This window comes from Anolis carolinensis, chromosome 1 (genome assembly GCF_035594765.1).
Source record: "Anolis carolinensis isolate JA03-04 chromosome 1, rAnoCar3.1.pri, whole genome shotgun sequence".
Taxonomy (NCBI): Eukaryota; Metazoa; Chordata; class Lepidosauria; order Squamata; family Dactyloidae; genus Anolis; species Anolis carolinensis.
In genome coordinates, this window is record NC_085841.1 from 87,014,857 (window position 1) to 87,031,417 (window position 16,561).

The 16,561-nt window shown below is 36.3% G+C and overlaps 1 protein-coding gene across 2 annotated transcripts in view; it reads left to right on the top strand.

Moving 5' to 3' along the window:
- The window catches only part of moxd1 (monooxygenase DBH like 1), a 55,773-nt gene extending 42,762 nt beyond the window's left edge, over positions 1 to 13,011 (top strand). For both annotated transcript variants that reach the window (XM_003223318.3, XM_016995033.2), the window contains exons 6-12: positions 272 to 374; positions 2,933 to 3,099; positions 4,180 to 4,371; positions 6,030 to 6,089; positions 7,147 to 7,289; positions 10,514 to 10,682; positions 12,520 to 13,011. In XM_003223318.3, the coding sequence (XP_003223366.3) occupies positions 272 to 374; positions 2,933 to 3,099; positions 4,180 to 4,371; positions 6,030 to 6,089; positions 7,147 to 7,289; positions 10,514 to 10,682; positions 12,520 to 12,684 (999 nt within the window). In that variant the 3' untranslated portion in view covers positions 12,685 to 13,011. The remainder of the gene's footprint in view (positions 1 to 271; positions 375 to 2,932; positions 3,100 to 4,179; positions 4,372 to 6,029; positions 6,090 to 7,146; positions 7,290 to 10,513; positions 10,683 to 12,519) is intronic.
- The last annotated feature ends 3,550 nt before the right edge of the window (positions 13,012 to 16,561 follow it).

Sequence of the window (16,561 nt, forward strand, 5' to 3'; positions counted from 1 at the left end):
AAAGAGTTGACGATATGGCTCTTGGTGTTCCACCCAACTCTGTGTTTATGAAGTTATTTATCTAGGAACCTCTGAATTTTTTAAAAAAGAAAAAGAAGTGATTCAGCTAGTCAGTTGTCAAAAAACCTGAAAAGACGTTTGCTCGCAACAAAAAGTAGAATAGGGGAAAGGTGTATCACCATTTAATTAAAAATAGGCTATAGACTAAGGCTAAACATTTGAAAGTTAGATCAAGCCTGGGTTATACATGTTTTCATATCTCAAATTCTAGGGCTTTACATATCCTCCTCATGTTGGCTTATCCATTGGGACAGCACTAGACCCACAGTATGTGCTTATGGAAGTCCATTATGATAATCCATCATATGTGGAAGGTATGTTTCTTCATTTTTCATTCTTCCTAAAACCAATTAATAGGAGATGGCAGTCCTTATTTTCTGAGGATGATAATGCTGATTAAAATGTCTATCTGAGATATTTTAAGATTTAAATGCGGACAAGCCATTGCCCATATTCATGTGGAAAAAGTAAAGTTGCAGCTCTTCACTAATTTTCTTTTCAAAAGAAATAAATAATTTTAGCATATTTCTATTTGTGTAAAGAACATATTTGAAAACCTATTCACAGTTCGCAGAAAAAGGTGTTTCCTGTGCAGAAAATTTACTTTTATACGTAAATCAGTCATGTGTAAATTTGTGTATCTCAATAATATATCTCAAATTACAGGTTTCTGTTGCAAAAAAGAATAGTTCCGTGTTATTGCACTGAGTATTTTCTATACAGAAAATGCTATTCCTTCAACAAAAAGGTCACTTGAAATTTTTGTATAAAATATGTTCCAAACTGCAAAGATTCTCATCAGTCCAAGATTCTTCACACAAAGGTTCCTCAACATGGTTTGATCATTTTTTTTAAAAAGTATTATTTTTATAACTAGCAGAAAGTAGCATGTGATGTGCACTGGAAGAACAGACTAGCTATGTTTCCAGGTCTAGCATTTACATGCAGTTCCACTGCTTTTTGATAATCTATTTCTGGAACAAATATAATCACTGCAATAACATATATCTTAGTATGCGCATATGCCAGTTTCACAGGGTATTTCATCTGTTCACATGTTGAAAAATTGAAGACCTACAAATCCCTGCATAGCTGACTCCATTTCAAAAGGATAAGTAATAGGTTTTCAAAACATCAACATAGCAATGTTTTAACTGAGAATTTGCTATAAATGCAGTATTTCCAATTTGCATTGGTCACCGCAGATACTGTGTGACCTGAGCTAAAGCTTGGGGTAAAATTGTGTGCCTTCAAAGTAAGAATGGAGATGACTAAAGATGTAGATTGCAGTCTCCTCCACAGAGGAGCCAAGAGATCAAAATCTGCCCTTAATATACCTCACATAAAAGTGGGAAAATACAAAAAGTTAGCTGGTTTAATACATTATCTTGTAAAGGCTAGGATATCTAAAGAAAAAGTCCATATTAATGGAGGAAAAAAGCTCCCTGAGGTAAGAGTTTGTACAAGAGATATTGTTTGTTTGGAGGAAAGAGGGTGCAACAAGGTCAAACTGATAACATCTATAATTTTCTGTCTGCCACAGTGGAAAAACACTGCAGGTTCTTCATTATATTGGAGAACTGACAGCTTTCCCTGTACCTGGGTCCAAAAAAAAAATTAACAATTAGATCTGTAGTATCAGAGCTATAATACTATGTAAACATATTTGTGAATTCATGAATAAGTCAGAACCTATTCTGATCCTATGGCTCACCTGTAGGATCTGACTATACGCACTGCATACAGCTTTTCACTGTAAAGCAGTTTTTTTTTTCATGTCAGGACTGACTTGAGAAACTGCAAGTTGCTTCTGATGTAAAATAATTGTCTGTCTGCAAGGACACTGCCCAGGGGACACCCAGATGTTTGATTTTTACCATTGTGTGGGAGGTGTCTCTCATGTCCCCACATGGTAAAGCAAATAAAGCTGTAGGATCAGCTTATATCACTTCACTTTGTAAAGTAATGTACAGTTCAGGTTGCAAGTATGTGTTTTTATATTTAACTGAGTTGCCATAGGTTGGAAATGATGAAAGCATTTAACAACAACACAACATAACAGCAATGTCTCTTTGTAGCAAACATTAGAGGGAAATCCTAGTTGTAGAATGATATAAGCTTGTTCACTGCTTCTATAAACAAATATAATCCCGGGATATAAATCATCAGAGTAAAACAGAAATAATATAGAAAAGAGGCAGAACTGTTTTAAAAAAATTAAGAAATAGCTGCATTACTCTGTAAGAAGGGAGTATTAGTCTCTCTGGCATTCACAACTTTTTTTGTCCTAAGAGAATAGTTTTCTGCTACAACAAACAGTAGGATCCTCTTTGTTCACTAATGCAGCAGAGGGACATTTTCCAATGAAGGAATAATAGAAATGTTCACAAACTTCATTTACTACATAACAACATATAAAAACCATGACATTTGTAAGACCATGTCCTGAACAGTGCTGCAGATCATGCACTTGCTAAGGGAAAGAGCCATACGTTCTTTTTAATTGGATGGCAACCCCAGAGGTGTATTTCCTTCTGAAAAGACATTTGGATGATACCCCACAACAACTGTGTAAGAATTTTGCATGTATTATTAGAAATCTGCCTTCCAGAAAGGCCCTTAAATGTGCATAAAAACGTGTGCTTTCAGTATAGGTTAGAATTATACAGAAATCAGCCTTCTCTGCCTAGCCATCCCCTGGTGACTATGTTTATTTACAGCTTTTTCAAGTTCTGTAACCCATTTGACCCATCCTAAGTACAATTTCTCCCCTGTGTCATTTTTGTATCTACACAAAACTGCCAGGTTAATACTGACAGGATATTATGTGCCTGTTTGTAGCTGCTGTTGACCATTGCTCTTTTGTTTTCAGGCATGATAGATAACTCTGGATTGAGGCTATTTTATACTCCAGATTTAAGGAGATATGATGCTGGTGTTATAGAAGCAGGTCTTTGGGTCAGTCTGTTTCACAACATCCCACCAGACATGCCAGACTTCATATCCGAAGGTCACTGCACTCAGGAATGCCTGGAAGAAGTATGTGTCTCCTGCTTTGTGATTTCTTACATTAACTGAAAGCTCATTTAATTGGCTTCCTTCTGAAGGAAATGAGTATTTGCATTACAGTAGGTCCTGGATCAAATATATGGGCATGTAATAGAACTTTACAAGTAACTGGTGCTTTCATTTCATGTATTTCTGTAGAAACTGCCAGAAGAATATCGTTTGCATAATTGTTTTTAAAAATTGCTCATTTTAGCTGTTTTAAAATTAAATTATGTAATAGGATAAATATCATATCCATAGTGTCTAATTGATAAATCTGTGTTGTTAGTGAGCACAAACTAAACATCAGAAGCCCTTCTTCCTTAGGCTTGACTATGAGATCAGATTAATTTGTAAACTCAAATTCTTAATTGGCAATAGCACAATTACCTGTGATCAGCACAGGCAAAGAGATCACAGCAGTGATCTGATCTAGCTTTCCAGATAGCCCTGGCCTCAGAGCACCCCAGAGTTTCAAGCAAACTCCAGAGTATTTCCCTGACTTTCCCTAAATTAGGGTAAAGTTAGTTTAAACCCAAAAAAAATCACTGGAACCTGCTGTTATGAAGAGTATCAGCCATCCATTTGTAGCAAGTATGTTTTTGTTTTTTGTTTTTTGGCCCATGTTGGCATGCCCTCAGTGAAGAAATTTGAGTGGATTTCGTTAATGATCTTAATGTTTAGGCTTCTTTCCCATCTTTCGAAAGATCTGGGGAAAGATGCTGCTAGACTACCAGAGAAGGCTTCCTATGAAATAATGTCAACACTGCTGTATAAATCAATCATTGTATTATTGCTTTGTACCTCCACTTGAAACATTGGATTTTACAATTAGATTCTATTTTCTCTGATTCTGTAAAATTTAATCATCCCAGTTGTTGTCACAAGCTTTGAATGAACTCCATGCAAGAAGTATTTATTTTGATAAAATATTTACACACTATACTACTATGAAGAGAGGGGCATCTTGCATACATATAAATTAAACATTGAATCTTTATGCCATTCTTATGTTATATATAGTTTCTTACACTTAGTGGCAGGTTGACAAATTGCATGGGTCTTTTTCAGGCACTTGAGGCTGAGAAACCAAGTGGGATCCATGTTTTTGCAGTTCTTCTCCATGCACACCTTGCTGGTAGAGCTATAAGAATGCGCCATTTCCGTAACGGTGATGAACAGCAGCTGCTGGCTTATGACGATGATTTTGACTTCAACTTCCAGGAGTTCCAGTATCTAAAAGAAGAAAGAACCATCTTGCCTGTATGATTTTCCTGCCTCCATTTCAATAATATCTTTGTAATTTCTTTAGGACAGTGTTTTTTGTTTGTATGAAATTATGCCTTAGAAAAATTCAGATATCTATTTTTGCCACTACAAGACTCTAATCTTGAATCACGCAGAAAGAAAAACATTAGGAGAAAGAACTAATTCAGAGAAATGACAGACAGGATAAGTCTTATCTCAGGACAGTTTTATCCCAGGGCCGATCCAGAATGGTGAATGCTGAATTTGCCCTGGGGCAGTTTTAAATGGCAGGGTTTTGTAAAATTAAATGTATATATTGAAAATGAGCATGAAGATGCATACACATTTTGCACGAATATTTAAAAAATGAATCTCAAACTGATGCCAAAATGATACATTCTGAAATTAAGACTAGACACTGATTGAAATTGACACTTATTTTTTTCCTACAGATTATTAGCTCATATTAGTTCATATTCATAGTCACCCTTCGGTGTCATTCTTTACATGGTTTCTTTACATTATCTATTCACTGTATTTTATTTTTATCTGATTTTTTGTAAAAGGATCTTTTCCTTCAGGCTATGGGTAGTTTTGTTCCTGATAAGAAGTTTAGGTAGCTATGTTAATAAATTGTGTGGTGCGCAAACTGGAGACAGAAATATTCTTCCCCACATAAATCTGCCAGCTTTGTCATATGTAGCCAGCCATATTATCAGCCTCAAGGCTCTGAAGATGACAAATTGTGCCATGTGTTTATGAGATGGATAATGTATTGAATATGGCTTTTAGGTATTCTTTAAGGCTATTGGTTGCATGTGTGTGTTTTAAAAAAAGTAATGGTATATACATAGTGGTGATGCTGGTGATATTGCTATGTGTCAACATTATTCTTTCAAGTAAATCTGATTTATATGACCACTAGGCAAGTGGTGCTCACTTGATAATTCTCCAAAAGTTAACTCCCTGAAATGGGTCAGCTGGTTTTATACCAAAATCGCCTTTGTGGACAGCACCAAGTATTTTATTTACTATTGCAAAAAAATTTTTAAGTGTTGCTATCCAGAACTCAGAATAGTTATGATTATTCTGAGAGTATGGCTGAAGCAGTTCTGTAAATCCACCATTTCTCATAGGTATCTTACATTCCCAGTCTACATGCAAGCATTTGATACCTCGCACACACCTTTTTCTATTATGTCATATAGAGTGGGAGTAGATTGGAATAAGAAGTGTTCATTGGATGTTAGTAAGGAAAGATGATAACCTTGTCCAAAGAAGTTAGTGTCCTGTCTACTGATATTTATGTTCTCAAGTCAAATATGGTGTCTGATACATTACAACATAATCCTCCACATGTATATTTAGTTTGAGATTGGGGAATATGTGATACTCTAGATGTTGCTGAACTATAGCTCACATAAGCCGAGGCAGAGAGATTTCCATTTCTGTTTCCATAGATGTAAGACCCATTCAGTTTAATGAAATGTAATATGGAAGTGCATAATAATACTTTTGAGTGATTTGTGTACTTATTTAAATTAAGGCTTATGTGTACAGGCCACAAACTCTTAAATGATTGTTTCTTTAAAAAAAGGAAATAAAACAATAACTACCTAATGAATGTAATACTATAATGTGTAACACTGAGTGTTTTGAACTTCATTTTTCAGGGAGATAATTTAGTCACTGAATGCCACTATAGTACCCTGGATCGACAACATATGACTTGGGTAAGAAACTTAAAACACGACTTTATATGAAATAAAAGTGTCTTCAAATAAAAGGTAGTCAAAGAGGGTGGCAGTGGGCAGGTATGGGACCAAGTGCAGTTACTTAGATCCAAGACCTAAATTGTCTGGACAGAGAATGCCTTACCAACATTTGCATGCATATCGCAAGTTCAGAGTGTGATATAATGTAAACTGTCTCCAAAAGGATGAAAAGTGGCCTTAAGATTAACATGTGTGTGCCTATTGTGAATAATATTTTATAGTGTTTTTTCAGATATAGTGCAAAGAAAAGAAAATCACAACTTGCAAACTAAAGACCTATCTACACAAACCTCAGATTCTGCTAAGATATGTTCACCTCTCTGCTCCCAAACCACAGGATTGTCTATGGTGGAGTCCTGACTATCATTTAGCCCAAATCGGATTTGGCCCCGCTGAATGGTTACCATTATCTTTGTTGTCCTTTGTTACCAGGCCTTCACTGGGTGTCTTTGCCCATATCAGTATGATAAGGGGGATGGAGAAGGGCAATTCTCATTCTCTCTCCAAGTTGTGCAGACACCTTTGCTGACATTGGCAAAGGAACCCGGTGATGTCCAGGACACAAAAGTTGGCATGCCCCTTTCCCTATGCTGCAGAGCATAGGAAGAATGGAAGTGTAGTATTAGCCTGTGTGAACTGTGGGTTTGGTTCTGAATCAGAATCAGCCTAGCTGTTCAAACACACACCTTACAGCAGGGAAGCTCTGTCACATTCTTCAGCTTCTACTAACACAGGGTAAAATAGGATTTTATTCTGTATCAGGCATCAGAAGTCCCTAAATGCTCAAGAGCAACTTCTGCTGTGGTTTGGGATATGTGCTCAGTGTAGTCAGCTCTAAAGTTGCAATTACTTTTTAGCCATTCATGTCACTCATATATATGTTTACTAATTCTGCATTGTGCATTAAATGTGTTAGGTTTCATGTCTCTTGCTAGTATTATTTTTGGAACTTCTCTTCACATCTTTACCCTAACAAATCATGACGTCCACATTGCTAATCTTTTTACATTTACAGGGTGGTCTTAGTACCAGAAATGAAATGTGCCTATCGTACCTTCTGTATTATCCAAGAATAAATCTCACCCGCTGTGCAAGTATTCCTGACATAATGGAGCAACTTGAGTTTATTGGAGTTAAAGAAATATACAGACCAGTAAGGCAAGTAAAGTAAACTATATTGTAAAGTGAACTACAGCTGGAAAACAGTTTTACGGGCTGCTATTTGATCAAAAGAGCCTGAAACGTTGTCACAGTCTACTTTTCTTCTACCTTCTGGTTCAGTTTTGTTGTGCTTTTCAAAAAACAATCCAAACATCTGATTATGGTGTGCATTTTAAAATGTTCCATTGAGTAAATTTAGTTGTTAAACCTAATGAGTTATTCTTTAAAATTTAATAAGAATTTCTGACAATTCTATCATTGACCATAAAGCCTCAAAATGGTAAAGTTTAACAGTTTATAATGTTGATGTTTGATTATTCAGAATAAAGTACATAATTGATTTCTGAAGATGATTTTAAGACTAATTTTCCCATGAGCTTTTTGTGGCAGAGCAGTTAATGTGTGGCTCTGAAATCTGTTTTAGGGACAAACATCCTCAGAGTACATGTGAAGCCTTACTTGTGTCTTTTTATAATCTCACCTGACAGCTAGGGAGGAAAAAAAATCACATTATGATTTAGAGCTTGCACATTCATCTTTGCAACCCCCCCCCCCAAAAAAAAACAAAAAAAACGCTAAGAAGCAAAAGACTGTCATGAATGTTCATTCATAATGATTGCATTTTTGGTAGGGTTTCAAGTCATTTCCCACTTGTAGTAGCCTTAGAATGAACCTATCATGGGATTTTCTTGGCAAGATTTATTCAGAGGGGGGGCTTCTCTTTGCCTTCTTCTGAGGGAGTATGAGAGAGCATGGCTTAGACAAGAATTCCCAAAGGGGTCCATGGCTGAGCTGGGATTCAGACTATGGTCTCCAGAGTTGTGGTCTAAAGTTCAAATCACGACACCACTCTGACATTCAGTAATAACTTTGGGGAATAACTTTGGTTTCAATAAGTTTGCAAAAATAAAAATGTTGCTTCTTCAGTAAAACAGGGCATGAATAACCCTGAACACCTAATCTAAACTGGAAAATTTTGCACATCTGTGTTGTTCCTCATTCTCAATAATCTAATGTCTTTATAAAGCACTGAAAAAATGTACAAAGCCATACAAAAAAGGGGCAAAAATTACCAATGGGCATGAAGTCTAGATAAGTCTGCTTGTTTTAAAAAATTCAACTATTGACCTGGGACAGAAGGATCTCACTGTTTCATTCTGTAATTATTTAACTGGTTTATAGTGCTAGGAACTACCATATCAGTTCAGAGACAATCATTTTGCACTTTTCTTTTTCTTTAGCTTTTCATTCTTTTTTACACTTATATAGGTTAAAGGTTTTTCTGTTTGTGAGTTTTTTCTTTTCTATATTGCACAGATTATAATAGTGTGCTATAAACTGACACATGAGTTCGTTGTTGTTAAATGTTAACAAATTATTTCCACTTGTTTGTTTGGATTTCAGTCCACATTTTCTCTCATTAATTTATAAGTTCAGAGGGCTTTTCTTTTCTTTATTTAATTTATAGATAACCTTCCTCCTCATATAGGACAGAAAGTGGCTAGGGAACTGCTTTGCATGGAACCAGATAGGTATACATTTAGTGTTTGGTAAATACTGTCCTGTTAAACAATGAAGAACAATATGGGGGAAAGGAACAGAAATATTGCCTGTGTTCTGTGCCCAATATTAAAATTCTCTGTTCTTTTAAATGAAGAAGAAATAACATGTACTAGAATTTTTACTAACATATGAATTAAAAAGTTTGTCTCTGTAAGACAATAGTCCTACTCACACACTTGACTGTAAGTCCAATGTAACTCTCTCTTAGCCAACATACAAAGTTGGATGTAAACTGTAGTAAATAAAGCCAACTATTAATATTGATATCAAGGTTCTGTTTAGTTTACACAAGAACTTGGTTTAGACCAGTGATTCCCAACCTTTGAGCCTCCAGTTGTTTTGGACTTCACCTCCCACAGTTCCCAACAGCTGGTAAGCTGGCTGGGATTTCTGGAAGTTGAAGTCCAAAACACCTGGAGGCCCAAAGGTTGGGAACCACTGGTTTGGATCCATCAAAGTGGTGATCCCTGGACTGATACAGATCCATGACTATTGGCTGTTGGTGAATTTTCAGGAAAGAAAAAAAAAACACAATGTTATCCAGTGGATATCAGTATGGTTCTGGTATTTGAAACACTGAAGCCAAAGTGCCTTTCAGATAGCTTGAAATCAGGGCCGGTCCAACATGGAGGCCAAAGTAAGTGCCCGCTTGTGGCGCATTGTCCCCGGGGGAGCCGTTGAGGTGCCCCCACAGCAGCAGTGGGGACCATCAGCTTGCTCGACACCAAACGAGGAAGGCGAGGCCTCGCAAGAAGAGCGAGGTCTTGCGAGGTTTTGCGAAGTCTCGCGAGAAGAGCAAGGCCTTCCTGGAGGCTTTCCTCTTTCGGTGGTGAGCGAGCTCTCCAGCGGCTGGAGAGTGCACACGCCGCCCGGAAGGTGGGCCAATGCCACTGGTATGTGGGGGGCGCAATTTCAGTGGGGCGCGCGGCTACTAGGTTCGCCTACTAGGCGAAATTACCTAGGTCCGCCTCTGCTTGAAATGTACTGATTTAGAGCTAAGAGTGACCTATTGTTTTGCAAATTACCATGTGTAAGCTTTAAGTATAGGTGCTTTATGCTCCAGCATACTTTTCTTCTCTCATGCCAAAAGAGAAAATTATATAGATGGGGAAGAAGAAGAGACAGAATGCAGATAGTAATGAAATGCTGTTATATCAGTATTTAAATGTATGTGAGACAAGAATACTTGCATAGATGTCAGTGAATGTGTGTATCTTTGGCCCTGCTTTTGGGATGAGAAACATTCCCCATTCTAAATGTGTTCTGTAAGCTTCCTCTCTCATGGCCTAGGCTGCACTGATTTCCTAATCATTGTACCTCTGTTTCACTATTGATAATAACATTGATTTGTGTTTATATTTTGTTGTTGATGGCAATGGTGATAATATTGTTGATATTATAGTGTGTGTATGTGTGTGTGCCTTCAAGTTGCCTGTCAATTTATGATGACTCCATGAATTTATAGGATCCTCTGAAAACTCAGAGGATGTTTTGCCAGTTCCTTCATCTGAAATATAGCCTGTTGCATCTGGTGTTCATTTGTGGACTCCCATCTAACCTTGCTGAAATTATGTTTTCTTTGTATGAATAATATGCTAAACATTTGGGCAAGGATTACAAGGGTAATAAGGAAGTTTGTATTTTATCTTCACATATAGGACTTGGCCATTCATTATCAAGAGTCCAAAGCAATACAGAAATCTTTCTTTCATGGATGCAATGAACAAGTTTAAATGGTCCAGAGAGCATGGTGTTTCCTACAATGACTATGTTCTTAGGTTGCCAGTGAATGTAAGATGTACCAAAACTGACAATGCAGAATGGACAGTAAGTTTAATCCTTTTTTGAACTCTGCTTCAGCCACTATTTGTACAGATTGTAGAATTTGTATAGTTTATGAAGGATTTACAGTTGCAAATTGAAAAGTTTAATAGGGTCATTCTTTACAATTGTATGTTTTTATTTATCACAGTAGTTTATCATTATGAAGAGTGGCAGCTCACTAGTTAAAATGCACACATAAGATTGATCTTACTGGATGAAAGCAAGTCAGCTTTCTGTTAAATACCAATCAGCCAAATTCCTTTGGAAAGCAAAGTAATATATTTTTTGTTGTTTGCTGATGATCAGAAGAAGAGGACTATAATAAAATAGAAATGGGACTTGCATGCAGTTTGGAGTGTCCTTGTTCAGGATATTCCATGACTAGTGATCACACATTACTCTCTTCTTTGGGCTATTTTGAGAGTGTCTTCTGTTTTATCCTGTCTGTACACTTGCTGTTTCTGCACACTGCATGAGGAATAAGAACAAACTGTTGAAGATCTCTAAAAGTATATTTGTTGAAGTCTGTTTTAAATCAGATATTTTGGCTCTTGTTTGTATACTCTTTCCTATGTCACAATTTCTTTATAGGCTAAAATGTTGGGGGAAACTACTGTCCTGCAATGAATTTTAGGAATTCAGGGCTGTGTTTATATAACTGTAGGTGTATAAACCTCTCTGCTACACATGGCTCTGTTTGAAGTTCCAGAATAATTACAGTAGAATCTCACTTATCCAACATAAACGGGCCGGCAGAACGTTGGATAAGTGAATGTTGGATAATAAGGAGGGATTGAGGAAAAGCCTATTAAATGTCAAATTATGTTATGATTTTACAAATTAAGCATCAAAACATCATGTTTTACAACAAATTGACAGAAAAAGCAGCTCAATACACGGTAACGTTATGTAGTAATAACTGCATTTACTCATTTAGCACTAAAACATTGCAATGCATTGAAAACATTGACTACAAAAACATTGACTACTAAAAGATAAGCTGTGTTGGATAATACAAAATGTTGGATAAGCAAAGGTTGGATAAGCAAGCTTCTACTGTATTTTCCTTTTCCAGCAAGAATGATCCAAGTGTGGATGTATGTCAGTTTTTACGAATAGGATTGCTCTTCAGATGGGGTCCTAAACAAGCAAAAGGACCCAATGTTATCCATAATCTTGATCTTTACTGTATCAGATTCACACAAAATCTACTAATAGATGGGCAGTGTAACTAATTGGCTTTGACAGAGCCAGTCATTTTTGAATATCCTTCTCCCATTTACCTCTTTCTGCCCCAGTAAAGGTGGTTGTTTTGATTTGCTATTTTTTTTTTATGGGATTGCCCTGACCAGTTCTTTATCACAGTATTATTTAAGGTTTGAACAGGTTGCCTCAGACCTTGGTTTGGCATGCTGATTTGAAAGAGCAAAAATTCCTATAAAGCAGAGAGCTATTTATAAACCATTGTTGTGAGTATACAGGAAATACATCATACTTTTAACAACAAGGAGGTTCAGCTAGCAGGGATTCAAATCACAGCTTCCAAATTTGTGGAATGCAGCATGCTGGGAAAGTAGGTTAGTGTTAATCCCATCAGGTTCAGATGGCACAAGTAAACCTATGTAAGTAGGTATAAATGCATGTTAGCAATATATAGTGTCAAATTGTACATTATATAATATATACTAACATTAGAGTTTATCTTTTGATGATAAACCACAAATAATGTAGATTAGTTGGCATGCGTGAAAGGATGCTAGCTAAACTCAGATGAGATGCTAATTGCTTTATTGAGTCCTGTAGTAATTGCCAAGAATAATTCTTTCATTTTAAATTTCAGATGCAAGGAATGATGACTTTTCCACCTGAAGTAGAGCGACCATATAAAAAAGAAGAAGTTATATGTAGTTCAGCTTCTTCTTTAAATTGCAGTCTATTTGTATTCCTTTTTATAGTTCTATACATCTCAACTACTGCTCCAAGGAATAGTGTGTTTGTTGTATAATTATTTTGATTGTACTCACATATGATTTTTGTGCCATGCAATTCCTGAAATGTTTGCACTGTTGCTCCTGTAGATTTATTTTTTTTACATATTAATAAAATAAGTTTGTTTCAAAAATAATGTTCACCTCATTTGAAAGAAAGATGCTGTTTTAAAGGTAAAATTACAATATATTATGTACATAAAATTCACTCCTTTGCAATCTGTTATTTAAACTGATTCATAGAATTTCATTTGACTCATCCTGGCACATCACTTTGTAACTCCAAAAGCTGCTCTGTATTTGAATACCAGTATAATAAATTAAACTTTATCTATGAAACCTTACGAATGCTGAAGTCTGCTGAATTATTTTGTCTTATTTTGCCTCTTCTATTGAGGACAAAGTATGCATATAAGGCTGATCTGTTACATGGCTACGAACTTCTATTACTCATGTTAACTGTGTCATTTTCCTTCAGCTAAAGCTGTGGCAAGAGTTTTAAATCATCAGCCTGAACACAGTGAAATTCCAGTTGTTGTTGTTGTTGCTGCTGCTGCTGCTGCTGTTGTCTTCTTGGCGTATTTTGTCTCTGAAGTCCTTTTCCTCAGATTTCTAATAGTTCAGTGTTCTAATCTGCCATTATAGCATAATTTGTGCTAGACTAAAATTGTCCATTGTCTTTGTACCAGAACTTTAAAAAGTCATTAACATTATGTTACATTTGATATTAATCCTGAACAGAGAAGACTAACTGAAATAGATAGGTCTTATTAGTTCTGATATCTGGAATCCTGTAACTTCTCATTGCCATCCCCCCAAAAGCTGATGGAAACATCATTTAACTGTACTCTGATCATTGGTAGAATGGTCCTCGTCCCCATGTAGCTAATGCCTCATAAAGTAAATTAGGGTGCAAGTCATGATTGTGATAACAGCATTAAAGTTGTGACTAAGTAGTAATGGTGAACACAAAACATATAGCTATATAATTGTTTCATATTCTGCAGACAATCAAAGCATGGTTGAATTTGAAGCAAGATGGCACTCATACAGTTTTTGAAGTATGCTGTCTCATCCTCTCTTTTTGGTTCTTGTCCTTGAGGTCTCACTCCATAATAACTTCCCCCATTCAGAATTTTATCTGAAAACATGCAGACAGAAAATTATGTAAATCTTTCATGTCTTGTTTCAGCCCAGAAAGCCAAAGATCTGTTTACAGATTCCTAAGAAATGAAGAGAGGTTAGATTTATTGATTTAAATTATGTTCTATTCTTATTATTCTTTCTCTCAATTTACTGAAAAAGAAGAAGGTGAAGCAGATTTATTGCTCAAAGTGAAGAGAATAAAAATAAGCATAGATGATTTACATAAATGTAATGACTACAATGAAGAAATTGAAATAGAAGATTTTCCATCTCTTGGTCAATGTTCAAAATAGGGATTGCAGTCAAGAAAACAAAAATAAAAATATTAGGATTTGGATGGGCAACTATGTAAGAACTGAGTAAGATCCTGAAATGCTAAGTGCAAATATATCACTGAATACTAAATTGAGGATTGTCCACATCATCATACTACCCATCATTATGTATGGATATGGCAGCTGGAGAGTGAAGAAACGTGCCAGGAAGAAAATCAACTCTTTTTAGATGTGATGCTTGAGATGAGTTCTGCTGTGGACTACTGAAAAGACATGATTGTGATAATAGCATTAAAGTTGTGACTAAGTAGTAATGGTGAACACAAAACATATAGCTATATAATTGTTTCATATTCTGCAGACAATCAAAGCATGGTTGAATTTGAACAAATTAGAACAAATTAGTCATGAACAATCTCTCAAAGTCAAATTAACTAAATTGAGATTAACATATTGTGACTACACTATAAGAAAGCATGACTCACTAGAAAATACAGTAATGATTGATAAGGTAGAAGGCAGTAGTGGATTTTGCCCATATTCCAGATGGATAGCCTCAGTCAAAGAAGCCATGATCTTCAGGCTGCAAGACCTAAGCAGGGCTGTTGATAGGGCATCGTGGAGACATCCCATTCATAGGGTCACCATAGGTCAAGGTCAACTATCAAGAACAAGTTGAACATTGAAATATAAAAGTTCAGTCTGGTGCATACAGATGCAGTTCTATTATGCTTCTGATCTCAACAATAAATCAATATCTGCCCTGGCTTTTATAAGTAGAGGAAGGAGGGATAATGCAATCATAATGTAATCTGTCATGAAGAAAAACTTGAATACAATTCTCTCTTTAAACTGCCAGCAAGTTTGATCTCTGCAACAATTTTCAGGGAGCCAGGAAGGGGTTATCTTTCTTTAACCATTACTACATAATGTGTCTACACTCATTTTTACAAATTAGAAAATATTAAAAATAGTTGAAATGATACTTCAAACAGTGTGCTTTACCACTTCTTATACAATCCCGCAACCAAAATCCTGTAAATGCTCCAGTTGAAGTCTCATGAATAGGTTTAGAATTGAAATGTTAAGAAATTCCAGATTGAAAGTTCAAATGGCATTTGACCTAATTCTTGTCAATGTTAATGCAGTTCTCAGGGTTATGGTTAGCGTGAATAAAAACAGAAATCTGGTAAACCTTACAGATCCTGACAAAATTGTTAGCAGTGGCAAAATAATATAATAAGAAGTTAATATGGAGGGTTATTGTCAAAGGCTGAATTTTGTTCATATTTAGGTTTATTTATCAGGAAAGACTTTTACTTCAGCATTATGTGGAACATTACAGTGTTCTGTGTTTCCTGTTACATGATTCAGCAGTAACCACCGCCTATGAATTTAGCCATCAATTAAATGAGCCCTGAGGATATTCCTTTCAACCTACAAAATATTACTAATTGTGAGGAATTCTCCCCACAACTTCCTTTTCTACAAGGATCCATGCCCCCACCTACACTGCTACAAAGCACAATGTAGTACTCACGTTATCCTGGGGCATCTAGACCACACAATCAGGTTAATATTATTGAGAAATTGGACCCCTAAATTATTAATTATCATCTGTGGCTCCAATGAGATATACGCATTGTCCTTTTCCTTGTTTGCTAGAAATCTTTCATGAATTTCATTGGAATGTTGCCCCAATGCAGCTGTAAAAAGGCAGAAAGATTCTTGCCAAGAAGAGGTATTATCCCTAACTTAGATCTCTCTGAGATTTATTTTTTTAAATTTACAGGGAAGTACCTTTGTGCTTGTGCTTTTGGGGGTGGAGAAATGAGTGAGAAGTGAAAAAGAATGGAAATACATGCTTGAGCAAGCCTACTGGAAGGAACCTCCATGATTTTGTGTGTGTGTTTGTTATTATCACGTGCCTTCAGGTCATTTCTGACCTATGGCGACTCTAAATCAGGCCTCTTCAACCTTTGGCCCTCCAGGTTGAAGGAGGTTGGCCCTCCTTCAATTCCCAGAATTCCTGATCATTGAACAAGCTGACTAGGACTTCTGGGAGTTGGTGGCACAAACACCTGGAGGAAAATAGAAATTTTTCAGCCAGAGATGTGAGGCTAGAGAGAAAACTGGGTTGGTGGTGGACCAACAGACCTTCCAGTTTTTATTTCTTGCTCTCTCTTGCCCCAGTTTTTAAATTATAGAAAGAACAAGATATAAGAACAGACAACAGAAAATGCTGTTTCCTTCCATCTTCTCATTTCCTACCAGTGTTCTCCATCTCTGAATATCAGTGGATGACTGTGGCAGATATATGACATCTTTTTCTTTCAGATAATATTTGTAGTGATTTTACATTGGACTACAAGGGTTTGAATCCCCGCTCGACCATGAGACTCCCTTGGGTCAATCACACACTCAGCCTTAGGGGAAGGCAATGGTAAATCTCTTCTGAATAAATCTTGTCAAG